Source organism: Oikopleura dioica, chromosome XSR, assembly GCF_907165135.1.
Source record: "Oikopleura dioica chromosome XSR, OKI2018_I68_1.0, whole genome shotgun sequence".
Classification (NCBI taxonomy): domain Eukaryota; kingdom Metazoa; phylum Chordata; class Appendicularia; order Copelata; family Oikopleuridae; genus Oikopleura; species Oikopleura dioica.
In genome coordinates, this window is record NC_137294.1 from 4,643,588 (window position 1) to 4,659,115 (window position 15,528).

Consider the following 15,528-nt stretch of genomic DNA (forward strand, 5'->3'; position numbering starts at 1 on the left):
ATATCAATTCAAAGATGCATTCTAATATTTTCGATTTTGGATTTCAGAGAATTCTATATTTAGACAGAAGAGATGTATGAATGAGAGAGCTTCTCTGGGGAACATTGATGGGGGCATTCAAGTCGGAAAATCGGCTCCAATGGGCGGGCTCCCACGGAGAAAGGAGCCAATCAGCGCCACTGGCTCCGCACTAGCGCGAATGCTGCGTCTTCAACACTCCCTCCGAACGTTTTACAGGTAAAATTCACAACCTAAGAGTACCCATTGGCCCCTTTAACCCCTTGGCGCACAGATATCCGCGCGAATTCCGCCAGTGGAAAGCGCGCTAGAGAGGCTCCGCGCCGATAAACTTCCAGGGGCGATTTTTGAAGGAGAAACTAAAACAAGCTAAATTAGAGAAATGGGAAAGCCAAAAGTGTGTTTCGTTCTGGGCGGCCCAGGCGCGGGCAAAGGTACCGCCTGTGAGTTCCTCGTCAAGAAGCATGGCCTTGCTCACCTCTCCGCCGGCGACCTCCTTCGCGAAGAAAGAAAACGAGCCGGCTCCACTTATGGAGAACTTATCGAAAGCTGCATTGTTCAGGTAAACGCCTAACTATTCAATTTGGTTCCGTAAAAGAGAGTTTTTTTTTCAGATTAGAGTCGTCTACCTGAATTTTGCGTTGTTGCTAAAATTCTGGCTACTTAACTTATTTTAAAAATTCGTTTCTAGGAAGGACTTTTTCTAAGCAAAATTAGAGTTTTAAAAAGGGTCGTTTTGAAAATAATTTTACAGTGCATCATTTGCTTCTGTTTGCTCGCTGGAAAACGAGTAAACACTAGTTCAGATGGCTCTTGTCTTCCATTGTCGATTTCGAAATTGAAATCGCGTCAGATTCTCAGCATGAGACTACGCTTTCTTTGCGATTAGCTTTCGTGATATGCGTTTTCTCATGCTGTATCAAAATGAGGCAAAAGATGGGACATGGGAATTGTTTACTTTTTCCTTCTCAAATGTATCTTGTAAGAAATATTCATTAGGGAACGATTGTGCCTGTAGAAATCACATGCAAATTGCTCGAAAATGCGATGAACAAAATCATGACCGAGAGCAACGGCGAACAGGACAAATTCCTGATCGACGGATTCCCAAGGTTAGTGACCATGAATTCGCTGGTTTGATTGACGAGTTAAGAAATTTGGACAATCTGGAAGGATGGACAAAGCAAATGGATGGAAAAACCGATGATAGAATAGTTTTGTATCTGAACTGCCCCCTGGAAGTCTGTGAAGCGAGAATAATGGAAAGGGCAAAAACCTCCGGCAGATCGGATGACAACATAGGATCGTTATGAGCTTCATCTAAATAATCCAGATGCCACAGTAAGAAAACATCGTATGGCTACCTTTCCTCGTGAACGTAGTTAATGAAAGTTTGCTCATGGCGACTACAGAGGCCCTAAGAAAAAGGTTTAAGACATATGAAGAATCAACCAAAGGAATAATTGAACATTATCGTGGCATAGGAAAAGTCAGAGAAGTTGACTCAAGGTAAGATTTTTAATCCTCAACGAGATGCGATAAACCATCTGTAGTCAATCGAAAGAAGCTGTTGGAGACGCCGTCTCAAAATTGTGGAGCAGGACTTTAGCGATGTCCAGCAGCCATCTGTTTCTGGTGATCATTAGTTTGCTTTTACTGGTAGTTCTTAACTCTGTTCCAGTTGACACACTATGGACCCGTCCTTACTCACAGGACACAACCTGGTGACCTCTTTATGCTCATACCCCTCGCATTACACTTAGATAATTTCCAATTCTCCTATTTTCTGTGCTTCTTCCAGGTTGATGTTTCCGGTGGGTTCTAGCTCCTTCAGTGCAGCTAGTAGACGCGTCAATAGTTGAAATTCAAGAGTTGCAATCCTTAAAACATACCACCGTCTATGCACGTCTACTAAGTGCTCTGGCCAATCTTAGACAATGCTTTCTTTCGTAAACACTAATAATTAGCACGTGGATTCTCTCCAATAGCAGTCGTCAGTTGCTTAGCGGGAAAAATAAATCAAAATTCGCTTTCAAAACGATAGCACTTTTTTGCTTTAGGTGAAAGTCTTGCATCCGAAGGATTTAGTTCTTTAATGTAAACTGCAGACAACAACGATTTTATATCCTGCAGATAACTAGTAAGAGTAATTCGAAATAAGAAGCACTAGAAATTGATCACTAAAAATGAATGGCAAGGAAAAGAGCATCCGGCAACATCTAAAAGTTATCATAAAGTGGAGGAAAGTCCTGACGATCAAAAGAAGCAGAAATGCATGGAAAGTTTGCCTCAAGTCTGGATAGCATCAAGCCTTCTTCTTCATGCCTTCATCCTCACTACTGTACAATTACTATGACAAAGAAATACAAGCAACAAGAATTCACAGGGAGTTAGACTGAATTCCTTTCTTCTGCAACTTTCATTAAACATATCGTAATCGAGATACCCCTTTTGCTAGATTCGATTCTAGCAATCAAAAGTCCGTGTCAACACCTAACACTTCTGATATTTATGATAATTTCAGCCCCTAAATATCAAAAGGTTTTTCTCATTGCGAATTTATTTGTGTCCACAATCTTAGTTGTCAGAAAAACTTATCCGAGTCGGTTCTCTTTTTGTGGAGGAGAAGTAGGCTCGTCAGATGAATCTTCTGTATCAGCGTATGGATCAGCGCTGAAAAGCGGTTCAATTATCGGAGGAGCGAAGCTTTTTCCAAAGGCAAGCTGAGGGTGAGCCACAGAATGGGCGAGGAATTCCTCTCTTTAGTCAAGGTTTATTGCTTCCATAATTTACCTTTGATCCGTAGTTAATCATCACATCATTTTTCTAAAAATAAGAGAATCTTGCAAACCGATCCTTGCATTTTCATATTCCATTCTAGCCTTGATAAGATTAAATTCAGCCGTTCGTATGTTGTCAAATTTTTCTTCTTGTGTTTTCTTCAACGTTTCATAAACTTTGTTGAAATCTCCTTTGACTTTGAGGAGATAAAAGTAAACTAACTATCGGAACAAAGTAAAGTGTTTTAACTCTTCTCTTTCTCTTCACGGTTAGCCTTAGAAAACATGGATTGGAGTTTCTCTTCCGTTTCACGGCCAAATTTGCGAACAATATCTTCGATCACGAAATCATCGTAGGTTGCGTATTTATTCCCGGACATTATAAAAGAAAAGCCCTGGTTTCGAGAAATGAAGTCTGACTGAATTTTATGAAAGTAAAGCGTCGCTTCGCTGCAGCCTGCAGGTGAACCTGAAAAACACGGCATTTCCGTTGAAAACAAGATATTTTTTTCGATAAAAACTGTTCGATGCCATTTATCACTACACATTAGCAAACAGATTTTTTTAATCAGAAAAGCATTTTTGTCAAAAATATATAGCTAGAATATCAAGAATAGAACGCGTTTGTTATTTTTGGACGCCATTTATTTTAAAACACAAGACGGTAAAGTGGTTTTGTACTTGGTTTTTGGGTAGCCAAAGGTGTACGTTGAACTGGTGAAGAAATTCGTTACTTACTGTAGCCTGCTGAAATTCAAACAGCAGCAGTACTCAAGCAGTCGAGAAGAAGAAGAATAGAATTATGTACAGGAAGAGCTGGAACAAACAGATAGAAAAAGTGAGAGGTCAATGTTCGGTCAAGTTTTTTGACAGGGTTCATTTGTCTGATTTAAGTTAGGCAGTTGAAATATTTGAAGAAATTACGCGCGGACACTTGCCCATCGAGTTACATAAAATACTCCTTGTTGTTTTTTGACATATCTGATAGCGACGGCACGTCTTCTTCTTTTAACGTTTCAGTTTTATAGATGCCAGCTACAAAAAAATGTTATTCCAGGGTACCCTTCGTCGAGAATATCTTTTGATAGTTAGCCAGAAAAAGATAAAAAGAGGTTCTACTTACATCTACGTTGCTGAATCCAACGATTAAAGAGCATACAAAGCGCGACGATCATGACAACTCCGATGACTCCAACAAGAGCCCAGAGGAGACCCAGCGCCCCTGCCGCATTAGGAACATCTAAACAGGCTCGTGAGTTAACCGAATCATGTTCGAAGTGTGATTTCAAAGCAAATTGTAATTTGACCAAAGCAAAGCACTTAATAATAGTGCTCACATCGGGCAGCGCGACGAAAATACCATTTGCGATTTCTCGCCGGCCAAAATAATACGACTCACGTAAAGATCATGAGAAGCATTAAATATGCGCTGTTTACCTTCTACAAGTAGCCGAACATAGTCGGAAGTGACTGAGCCGTGTCGGTTGGTGGTGGAGCAGACGAACATGAAGTCCTCATCCGATTTCTTCAAGCTCGTGGTTGAAATGTATGTGCCTAAAGTCCACCGTCAAATAAGGAAGAGAAAAGGTCGCCCGGTTTCCGGTTTTGAGAAAAGCGGCGGAGCATGAAGCTATTTGAATATGATATTGTTCCTGGAGAGAAGGCAGAATAACATTCGACTTCCAGGGCTTATCTATCTTCGACCTCTATTGTCTTTATCACAAAAGTGGAATTATTTGTGTAGCGGAGGTTATCACCGCGGCGGGTCACTTTGAGCAGTGCGCACTCCGCTTCCGTCGCATTCCCACCTGGACAAGCTCGGGCCGAGGATGACCTCGCAATCGAGAAAGAATCTTACCGCTCTCAGTGGCTTCCTCCGTCCAGTGCGCGTACTCATCTGCTGTCTTGTTCGCGATACTCCAGGAAACTCTCGGCAGCGGGTTGCCAGTGCTTGCGCAAAGGAAACGCACGCTTGAGCCAACAGAATGCGTGAAGTTCGACTCCACGGGGATCTCCTTATTGGCATCGATTGAAAACGTCGAAATGGCCGTGATCTCGGGCAGGTACTCGACGTTCATCGCTTTCGAGAAGTTGGAAGTGTACATAACGGCGCCATCTTGTGATATTTTGCATCGATATCGCCGCTGAAAATTTTAAATAAGCTTTCAAAAGCAATAGCCAATTTCAAAAAATCTTTGTTGTAAAAGGTAGCTTCTTCATTCTATTACCTGTTGGTGCTGGCTCCTGCGAACAGTATCGATGCGAAGCTCGGACGAAGTTTCGGCGGTCAAGCCCGCTCTGGTGGTCTTTTCGATTGCGGTTACGGGCTTTCCTAAATTGATTTGAGTCCCCATTTTGCGCCGTTGCCAAAAACTTGACGCTTGAGTTATAGCACCCACTTGCCGCGAGAAACCAAAACGCATAAGTCAATTACGCGTCTTGGCGCAGTGTGAGAATTTATGGGAAGGTACCTTTATCATCTTCCCACGTTATGCGCACGGCGGGCTTTGCATCTCGTGCTGAGCACTTGCCAACGTAAAATTGGGTACTTCCGCTTTCCACTGCGAAATCATCGGCGAATAATGATGACACGTTTGGTTTGGCTAAACAAAAATAATAATTCGAAAGAAATTTCTCAACTTACAAATGACGACGACATTAATCGTGTTGATGATTTTCTTGGTGACATCTTTGCAGTGATAGACGCCCTCGTCGCTAAACTGTGCTTGAGCGAGCTCAGTAATCAGTCTCGAGTTGTTGTCGTCCGCGGAGTAGCGCGACAGGGCAGCGTTAAAGTTCCACTGGCGATCCTTGGTGTCTATCATCATCACATCCTGATCTTCAATTCTGAGAAGCAGAACCGAGGTCGTCGATCTCCTGCGACTTGCTTCTTTGATTTCTCTACTCAGCTCGACGTAAACGCCAGAGTAGTCGCAGCTAAGTCTCAGCCGCTTTCCAACTTCTACTTTAACTGTCTCCGACGCTGCATTTGCCAGCTGTGTCAAAGCTAAAAACGAAAAATTAAAACATGATCCAAAAAGAAATGGAAGCGATGATGGAAACTGATTCGCGATGTACATTAGAGTCCAAATAACTTATTAATTACAGTAATAATCGAGTACACGGCGCACAGCGTGTAATTGAAATTCCACGGGCGATGGAATGTAACGAGCGCTCAGAATTGCTGCATGTGCACGGATGCGCCCATCGCGTTCTTGATGCAAAACAAAGTACTTTTCCGAAAAAAAGCGACTTTCAGATCAAAAACTGCTAGAGATTAGCTAAAATATCGAATTTATAATTGATAACAAATCAACTTTAAATCGCCAAATTCAATCAAAAATTCGAAATGTGAATATTCTAAATTCCATTTAGAACTTGGTCGATTATTTATTAATTAACACTTGAACTGGAAATGCTTTTGATAAACAACGTGTGATTTTAACAGCGTTTTTGAAAAGTTTAGTGCGCGGGATTCCTCGGAGCATGTCTAAATATCGGCCTGGTGAAGAATATCTCGAAAATTTCCAGCTTAGCTGACTGCTGCGGGCGCGGATCAGTCGCAATATCTAGAGGCCCATCAGCCACTTAAAACTCTCAAGAAGGAGAAGATTAAGCTTATCAGAGAACACAAAGCGGATATCGCCATTGCCCATAATAACTCGTTCTAAGAAGGGATAGATGCCTTCGGACTAGAGCCGGGCGCGATTGGGACATTCCAGCGTTTCCGGTTGACTTGTTTAGACAAATTTGCAGGATTATCTACTCATTGCGCTAAATATTTGGACGCGTTGCCGGACACTTTCGATGAGCAACGCTCGGCAACTTCCAAGCGCTCCGTGGTTGAAGATACGCCACACCTGAGACTCCCTCTTTTTCAGTTTTTTTTTTTTGAAACGTTATCTGGTCTTTTTATCGGGCGCGCAGATACCCTGCTTCTAAAGACAATCTAGCTCGCCCTTCCTAATCCTGTGGCTAAGGCCGCTCTTAACTTGTGCTCTGAAAAAACTACGCGTTTTGTTCCTAAAATCACATAACAGCATTCACACGATTCACAAGCCCTCTGGAAAGATGACATGCTCCCCTGCTCCTTTCTCAAGAATCTGAAAAATTAGAAATCGAATCAAGAATTTCAGAGCTTTGATTGTAGCCGGGCTTGTAGTACCTCGTACTTGAGACAATTAGACGACCTGGCGAGCCCGCAGAACCCAATTCCGCGGCTCGCTCCGGCCTGCCTAACAGTCTCGGCTCAATTTGAAACCACAGCCAAGAAAAGACGAAATTCGCAAATGATGTTCGCTTTTATACCACTGCTTGTTAGCCCGCGTTCGTACCTACAACTCGCCTTCAAAAGGCCACAGCGGTGCACCTGGACGCGCTCAGGGGTTAAAGGTTTCTCAGCTGAGAGATTACGAGTGTTTCTTCCCCAGTATCACTTCCAGTGCTGTTCCATCTAAGTGCCTGTTGAAGTTCAATTTCCGAAAATCCAGCTGCGCCATAAAAAGGTCGAAAGTTGGCCAAACCAGGCTCATAAATCACCCGCGCTCCCACCATTCCCAAGAGCACTAAGAAAATTTGGGCACCTGGGCGGAAATGGCCTCAGGAGGCCGCAATCGGAAATGTGAGGCTCTATCGCTTCACGCTGATTTTATGGCTGCGGCGATATTTCGCGACGTTCAATTAACAAAAGCATAGTACCCCCTTATGGCTTTGAATTTTTAATCTGCATCCGTTGAGCCCCCCTTTCTCGATTATCTGGGCTAAGCTGCGTGCTGCGGGCGACTTGGCGCTGAGCGATTCAGGTCTCTGCTGGATTGATGAATTTCCGACAAAAACGAAAGAAAAACGCAAAAATGGCTCCGCAAGGCCGATTAGTTTCACCCGATTTAGGTTTCAGCGCTTTTCTTTGCCATTTGTGAACTCATTTACTTTTACCAATATTTCTCATTTCTAAACGCTTTTGAACACACAATTGCTTTCTAAAGTAAAAGACACAAAAGTCGGCTTAGACTGTAACTCTTACAGTCGCTAGTTTTGCTTTGCTTCCTTGTACCGGTTGTTATTTGGACTGTTGCTTCTTGCATGCTGTATGCATATTATCCGTAAGTTGGAAATAACTTGAGTAGGTGAAATTCGCCGCTAGAAGGTCGGCTTAGCTCGCAACAGAGCTCGCCCTGTCTTAGGGTCGAGGGTTGCGTTTGTATTGGCAATCGGCGATAAAGAGTCACAATTTCTGTTTCCAAACAAGGAGAAAGGCCCGATACTATCGCCGTGCAAGATGGAGGGGAGCGTTGTTTAGAATATGCTATTTTGATTGGTAAACAGTAAATCTATCTCTCGAATCAACACAAGTGTAAACAGCTCTGCAGGAAATAAAGAGCGATAAGAGCGACTTCCAGTCGCTGGATTCCGTGATTTCTTGAATATTTACTCTTAATTGCTGCCCCGTGAGAAGTTCGGCGCCGGCTTATATTTGGTTTTTACGGGAAAGAGGATATTCTAGCGCATGTATATGGATATGCAACTCGACAGGTGCAATCAGCTCGTGAATATTCGCAAAAATGATTTAGCAAAGAGAAAGTCACGCTGCTGCATTACAAGTGGATTACCCGATTACTACTGTGAGATAGTTCCGCTACTGGCCGTGAGAAGCGTCGCATTCTGACCAAAACGAGGTCGATCCGATCTATAAGCTGGCTTGGGGTGCGCGATTAGCCCCGATATACCGATTTAAGCGGCCCTTTCATTACCCCAAAGCCCGTAAGTGTGAATCGGCACTGCTAGTTAAGTACATACACCGTTGCAGCCGCACAAATCGCACTGAGCTCGTAACTCTTTAATGCCGCCGCTAGAGCTTTCTAGTCCTCCTTATCACGCAGATAGAGCAACAAGGCGCATCTATCTGCACTTATATACATATTATCATTAAAAATATAGCGATCAAATTCTGGGAATCAAGCTTGGTAACGTTTTCGATAATTGAAAGAAGGCTCGCAAGTTTAGCCAGTTTATCGAGGTGGCAAGTCGGCTTAAATTTCATGAGAGAGAAGTTTTATAAATCGCGATAAGTTGGATTGGCGCTAATTGGAGGAAGTGGACACTTGAGTTGTTCCTGGATGCAATGTTGGTGTTTTGGACATAACCAGCTCACAAGTGTTGCTCGTCGAAAGAAATTGATAAGTGTAAATTTGGCGTTAGGTGCGAAGAAGTGTGTCTTATCGCGGAACGGGCAGAGGAGTACTTGGAGGGCGGTTTGTTTCAATAACACTTCTGCTCAGTGTGCACCCAAAGCAGGGCGAGCCCAAGAGATTCATTTTTATAATTTGGAATGTTAATTTGATTCCGGCCTTGTATATTTTATGTAACTCTCACTTTTCGCCCGAGTAAGTCCTGTCTCGATGAAAGCCTTTAAAACAAGTAGAATGGCTTAACTATATAAGAAAATTAGGGTAGGTAGCCTGCTAGCTCTTTTGAAGAATGTTCCGCTTAGCGTGATCACGTGACACCTCAAAAAGCACGCCCGGTTTCAATTGAGGGATCAATTAGGGGCATCCCGACCAGTGACCACCTGCTAGCTAGTGGTCACTTGCCGAGCTTCAAAAATCCTCGAAATTTTTTGCAACATTCCAACTAATTAGAGCCCCAAATCGCGACACTTGGCCCCGCATGCTCAGCTGATCAAAATACCACATGAAGGAAATGCCTTGATACCACTTAATTAGCGAACCTGCTTGTTGAAAAGCTGCTCAGTTCAGTTCAAAGACCTCATTAACATTTTATCTTACAGATAACCTTTTTGCAGTTTGGTTAAATGAATAAATGAGCGTAAATAGCAAAAGCTCGTTTTGGAGGCCGTATTGGATTTTACACGTCTTCAGTTAAAAAAAGACTCTGTTTTGTTATAGATTGACTTTTATGGTTTTCCCATGAAATAAATATGCTGTAATCGATTAACGATATTGTCTATCCATGTGATTTTTTTTAATTATCAATTATTGTTATTACTAATTTATTTTAAAAATATACAATCAAGAACATTATAAGGTTTATTTACTAAAAGTACTCACCAATAAATGTGGAGAGCTTCATTCTTCGTCGCTTTAAGAATAGCTCGGATTTCTTCGTTGAAAGTCTCTTGTTTCTTGAGTTTGTTTTTAAGCTTTTAATAAAACTGAGGAACGTTGATTTGTGGAATTTCCTATTCAATGTTTTCAGTTGTTGTGGGTAAAGGGGCGATTTCAGCGCGGTGCTAGCGCGTGCGTTCTCTTGGAGGTGGCGCGCGTGCGCGCGCTCGGTGGCGGACCTGCGCGTTATGGGGTTAAAGCGTCCGACTAGCGAGCCTAAACAGGGCTGGGTCGGATACCGTCTACAGGGAAAACATGTGTTCTAGGTTTTCGCCGGGGTCAAATGGCAACTCGGCCGAGCCCTTGCGCAACAATGGAACAAGGAACATGCGCCCATGTGCCAAGAATGCCGCCGCTCGACACACTCAAACATCTACGCGCTCATCCGGCCGCCACAAACGTCCGACTGACGGAAGCAAAAAGTTTAATTGTCGAGCTGTTTGCCAAAGAAAGAGGCAACGGTAAGAAGCTGCACATAGTCCCGCTGCATTATGAAGCAGATCAAGTGAAGAAACAAGGAGCCTATCGCGTCAAATAAATAATTATTAAGGCAACAAGGCTTATGCCGACTAGGAATTCATTTATGAGCCCTGAGTTGTCAGAGTTCGTGGTAAATTGACTTGAGTACCAGTAATTAAGAGCTCGTTTCCTTTTTTTACCGTCAGCTTTGCGGGAGGATATTGATATATTATATATAGTTATTATTTAGCTTACGGAACGAAAAGAAAAGTTGGCTATTAAGGTGAGCCGGGATTAGAGCGGGGGCTTAGGAAAGGTGTTAATTACTTGCTCTGATTGTTAAATATCGTCGGTAATCTTCGATGACACGAGTTGACAACTGTCGGCAAAGGCCTTTTCGAAACGGCCGGACGCTGACATCTTCCGCCAAATATGAAAATATTCAATCCGTCAGCTGACCTCGCCAGATTGAATAAAAACAGTCATTTGACCAAGAACTGATTATGTACTTCGTAATTGGCGCTTTGAATTTACTCGTAAATATTTTTGCTTCTTTGTTACAAAGCTACGATTTTTCTACGAATTTTTTATCCCTCCCTGTTTCGAGCTAAACAAATCAAAGAATGTTTTGGTTACTGCTCAGAAAAACCTCAAAACATAATGAAGGCGATGTTTTACTCCTTGCTTGCATATTGGGTAATTTTTTAGTAAATCAAGTCACAAATCTTTCTATTTATAAAAAAAGGACCGCAGCGATAAAAAAAAACCCGTCTTATCCTCGCATATTATCTATAGTCTAACAAGTTTCAAAGCCTTGGTTGATTCGTGCGAAGGGGTTAAGAAAGGAAGCAAGCCTGGCTCTCCGGAAATTGCAAGGTTTTCAAGCGGGCAAGCTAGTTTTACAGTTATTAGGTTGATCCCGTCTTATTGCTCGAGTGGCGACAATTCGCTGCTAATCGTTTGAGTCTTCCGGAGTTCTGTTTCTGGCTGAGCAGGAAAAGGGTTAAACAAAATCGACTGTGCCCTGGCCGTGCGCCAGTCCCGCTCCCAGATGATCACACGAGTAAATAATGTTTAAAACGGGCACAACACAGTTTCTTCCATATTTTAATAAACCAGGACCACCTTCTCATTTCCATAATGCAAGTTAATAGTGACAAGCTTGGGGGCGGCTCCACCACCGCCATCAAATGATTTTACGCTCGCCAAGGAAGGAATATATTTCGAGTAATCTGCCAAAAGCCCGCCTCTCCCTGCTTACATGTATATTAGCCTTGTAATTTTTTTGCTTATTTCTGAAATGATATTTTCCTAATTCAATGTTTCTGAAACGGGGCCAAAGGTGACATATGGGTCCGAGTTTTTAAACTGGTTTCGCTACATATTGCCCAGAGCGAGTTAATAGAGTCTGCATTTTGTAGAGCCGCATAAGTTCAACGGTAAATAATACAATTTTCCCTTGCTTCTTTCATTCCTCAATCTCCACTGCTCAAGTTTTGTTTGGGGCTGTTGGCAATGCACTCGGAAGTGCGTGAATATTTTCCTCCCTTATCGCCTCCGAATCGAAATCAGTTCCTGTGGAGGACTCGCCAAGGCGCCAATTTTCGAGCAACTCGGTGTCTCCTTCGTGCACCGGCATCCTTCCAACTTTCTAAACAAGAATGTCTGCCAGTTCTTCTTTCTGAGTATTTGCCGGACTGCTCAAGTGGCGCGAATTTTCATTTTGCGGAATCTGAGTTCGCCACTTTCCGAATCTTTTATCACAACCGCTTGCACTCGAGATCGGAGAGCTGATCCTCCCCTCCCCCAGAAATTCTGCCAGAAGATCAAACGCACCCCGAAGATCGCTTTCGCGCAATTTGGGAGGAAGTCTCACACTCTCACTGCAAATTAAGTAACTCGTTTTTCTGACTAAGACTTATTTCCGAGAAGATATCACTGGCAATTAGGGTCCTTTTTCTTTATAAAATTAAGCGATTTTTGTTTTGAGAAAATCACTTTTTCGCCCAAGAAGGTGTTGTTAGGAAGGAGCTCAGCTGGATGGATTTATTGTGCGTCGACACGCGCTGCTATTTACAGTAAACACTCGGGTACTTGTGAGGCTCTAAGGCTAATAAGGGTTGCCTGTCCACTCCTTGCTCCACCTGTGCATAACCGAATTTGCACAACACTTGCAATTACATTTCAAATTAGCCAGTGAATGTTTTCTTCCAAACTTCTAGGCAGTTGGCACACAGGATCAAAGCGCGCCGCAGCGAAGAGAAAACACGCACTGTATGATGATGGTCGGAATTATGCCCTCTTGCCAAGAAAAATTTATAATTCAGCTTCGGGGCACTCGAGGGCGCCATAAATTCCTCGTCTTCCTAGTTTTGACTTCGATGGAGATTTATTGAAGCCGATCAATGCCGGAATTGCGCTCCAACTTTATTATTAATTCAAATTACAGTAGCATGCGTTTGGCATGGACACAGAAAGCTGCAATGCATTGAAGAAACGCGTCAATATCGTCCAAATGGGATCAATTGATTCAAGGCCCGCTCCTTGGGCAAACGAGGCGGAACTATGCAAAGCGCGTTTCTTAGAAGTCCGATTTTATAGCAGTCCGCCCACCGCAGCGATCAGCTCAGTCTGGACTTATTTACTCGCTTGTTAACTTTCAAGGCGCACACTTGGGACGAGCGCGGGCACATGTTCCGATTCTTTCGAACGCCCATAAGACAAATGCCAGTTTTTTATTCTTCGCATTAAACTAAGGCTCTGTTTCATCCCCTAATTTATGGATAAGATGACAAATACATATAAACAGATTGAATTGAAGGTGATTTTCGAATTATAAAATAGCCGCACGCGACTTTTTCAAAATTTGTCTATACAGTTGTCTAACTTTTGATAAATACGCAGGAAAAGGTTAAACTTATACTTCGGAGGTTAATTGTAACATTTGAAAAGATCGCTAGGAAAAACCCGGGTTGAAAAGAAATTGCAGCGGAATTCACGCGGCATCTGCAAGTTTGCCATTAGAGGGGCCCGTGTTTAGGTTTGTGGAGCAGCCGAGATTTTGGTAGAATTAAAATTCCTCGGCTAATGAATACGGCGGGTGAGGTTTGCGAATCGCCGCGCAACGAGCTCATTTTGCTCGGTTTGTTTGAACCTGATTGTGGTTAGTATTCGAGCGCCCCAATCACCCCGTAGCCGCGCGTGAAATTCTATACAAAATCCGGCCCCATCTGACGTTTACTAATTTCAACAACTTATTATCTAGTTAAATAGCGAGCCATAAACAACCCCGCCTTTCCATTCTGCATAATCGAACTTTCAATAATATCTAAATCATCAACTTTTTCAGCAGAGATGCAAAAGCATGAGTAAAATTATCTTGAATAAAAGTCTCATGTCCGAAAATTGGCCGGTATTTGTTTAAAGGGTTAACTTTATGTACGATTTACAGGGTTAGATCGATTGGGTGATTGGCGCGACCTTAATTTGTTGGTTAGTGGGTTGTTTACTTTGCATAGAATTGATGGCTTTGTCAAGAATGCAAACGGCGCAAAGCCGCAAAATATAAATTCCTGGGGTGTGTGCCCCAACGACGACGGAAACGATTAAAATGACCCCTTTCCCGGCGCCAGTTCGATGGTCTCCCGTCTATTGTAAATTCAATCTTTCCTCATAAATCGACGCCCGGCTCTCTTGAAATTATTAAAACAAACATAATTAACTCCAAGCTAGAAAGTAGATTCGCCATAATCGCATTGGCCTATTTCTTGTCCAAAATGAGCACCACTGGAAAAAAAGTATTTGAATCGCGGCGCTCCAAAGAGGCGATCTCGTTATCCAAAAAGAGCCACTTCCGAAGTTTTATTCACCTCAAATATTTATAAACTATTGACAGGTGCTCAGGCGAGATTGTCGAAATTGGATTTTTTGTATTTTTACTTTTCATCAAAAGAACCACCACAACCACAGTAAATTGATCATATTTTTCCTCGCCCTGTTTTTTTTTCTGAATCGTGCCAAATATCTGGCCTCCAGATTCTGGAGTCTATTTAGGAATAAAGAAGATGTATAATTTGATAAGGGGTAGCTACAGATACTCATTACCTTAGCATTCAATCAGTTTAGCACTTGCGAAAACAAACAATACCACTCCCTTACGGTCATATTTAGTAGCATTCAAACTGAAGGAAACTAGCGCCTCTTTCCGGAGATCTTAGGATATGTCGGAGCCGAGCTAATCCCCAGGATATGATTCGTATAGGTCGCCTCATTGATAAAGTAGCACTTGAGCAAACATTTGATAATTTGAAATGTGAGCACTCGAGAAAACGGAAAGCGCGGCGCTTTTATCGCTAAATTTACTAAAAACAATTAAATCCCACTTGCGCTCGATCATAAACCCTTAACAGCACTCGAGCAAGTTGAAAGGCGAACAGAAACTTGGCCTCTTTGTTTCTAAAAACAGAATTACCGAACCCTTTCTGCTTAGAGTTAACCCCGGTGTTGAAAATTTAAGGGATCCCCCCCCCGATCCGAAAAATTTTCCCAAAAAGTATCGAGAGGTACATATTTGGATTCCTCGTGATCTGAGGGTCATTTTTTACTATAATATCAAGGGCCCTGGATCACGTGATAACCCGTGACAGCGCTTTGAAATTGCATTATAATCTATACTTAGAGAAAATTTTCGATTTTTTCGAAATTTGTAAGTCTTGATAACGAGGCAAATAAGGGCTTATTTGAAAGCATATAACGCCCTTATCAAGAAAAAACTAGTTTTAGAGAAAAAAAATTATCACTTGGTGGTGCCAGAGAGCAAAAAGACTCCAAAAAATGGCTAAAATTACGGCCGAAAGTTTTACAACGAGAAAAATTTTGTCTACTTTTTCAATCATCATGAACATGCATGCAAATGTAGCCGAGGGTCTTAACTTTATAAAAATCAAGAGATTTTGGGAATTCAAAAGGCCAAAAAAAAGTAGATACAACTTGAAGTTGGCCCAAAATGGCCATTTTTGCCAACTTAAGTCACTTAAGAGGCATCAAATGCATAAGTGAATGTTAGAACCTAGGGCTTATCATGCATGCGTTTGTTCAGTAAAAAACGGGCTTTAATCTGCGCCCAAAATCAGCCTCATACGTAAGGC

At 42.4% G+C, this 15,528-nt stretch overlaps 2 protein-coding genes and 1 long non-coding RNA gene across 3 annotated transcripts; 1 reads left to right on the plus strand and 2 right to left on the minus strand.

The window, feature by feature from the left end:
• The first annotated feature begins 102 nt into the window (after positions 1-102).
• On the plus strand, positions 103-2,408 carry LOC145709955 (UMP-CMP kinase-like). Its single transcript, XM_081787638.1, has 7 exons — positions 103-237; positions 397-580; positions 1,018-1,130; positions 1,172-1,318; positions 1,429-1,527; positions 1,572-1,653; positions 1,700-2,408. Exons 1-7 carry the CDS (start codon positions 140-142, stop codon positions 1,841-1,843), a joined length of 867 nt encoding a protein of 288 aa, XP_081643764.1. The 5' UTR covers positions 103-139; the 3' UTR covers positions 1,844-2,408.
• A 466-nt stretch (positions 2,409-2,874) lies between these two features.
• LOC145709492 (uncharacterized) lies at positions 2,875-3,241 on the minus strand. The gene is made up of 2 exons (XR_014134896.1): positions 3,049-3,241; positions 2,875-2,989 (listed from the first exon to the last, which is right to left on the minus strand). It is a non-coding gene; the product is annotated as an uncharacterized LOC145709492 (long non-coding RNA).
• Positions 3,242-3,644: 403 nt separating this feature from the next.
• Positions 3,645-10,011, minus strand: LOC145710652 (uncharacterized). Its single transcript, XM_081788448.1, has 8 exons — positions 9,866-10,011; positions 5,443-5,805; positions 5,270-5,401; positions 5,027-5,130; positions 4,657-4,942; positions 4,236-4,352; positions 3,922-4,038; positions 3,645-3,833 (listed from the first exon to the last, which is right to left on the minus strand). Exons 1-8 carry the CDS (start codon positions 9,885-9,887, stop codon positions 3,745-3,747), a joined length of 1,230 nt encoding a protein of 409 aa, XP_081644574.1. The 5' UTR covers positions 9,888-10,011; the 3' UTR covers positions 3,645-3,744.
• Between the last annotated feature and the right edge of the window lie 5,517 nt (positions 10,012-15,528).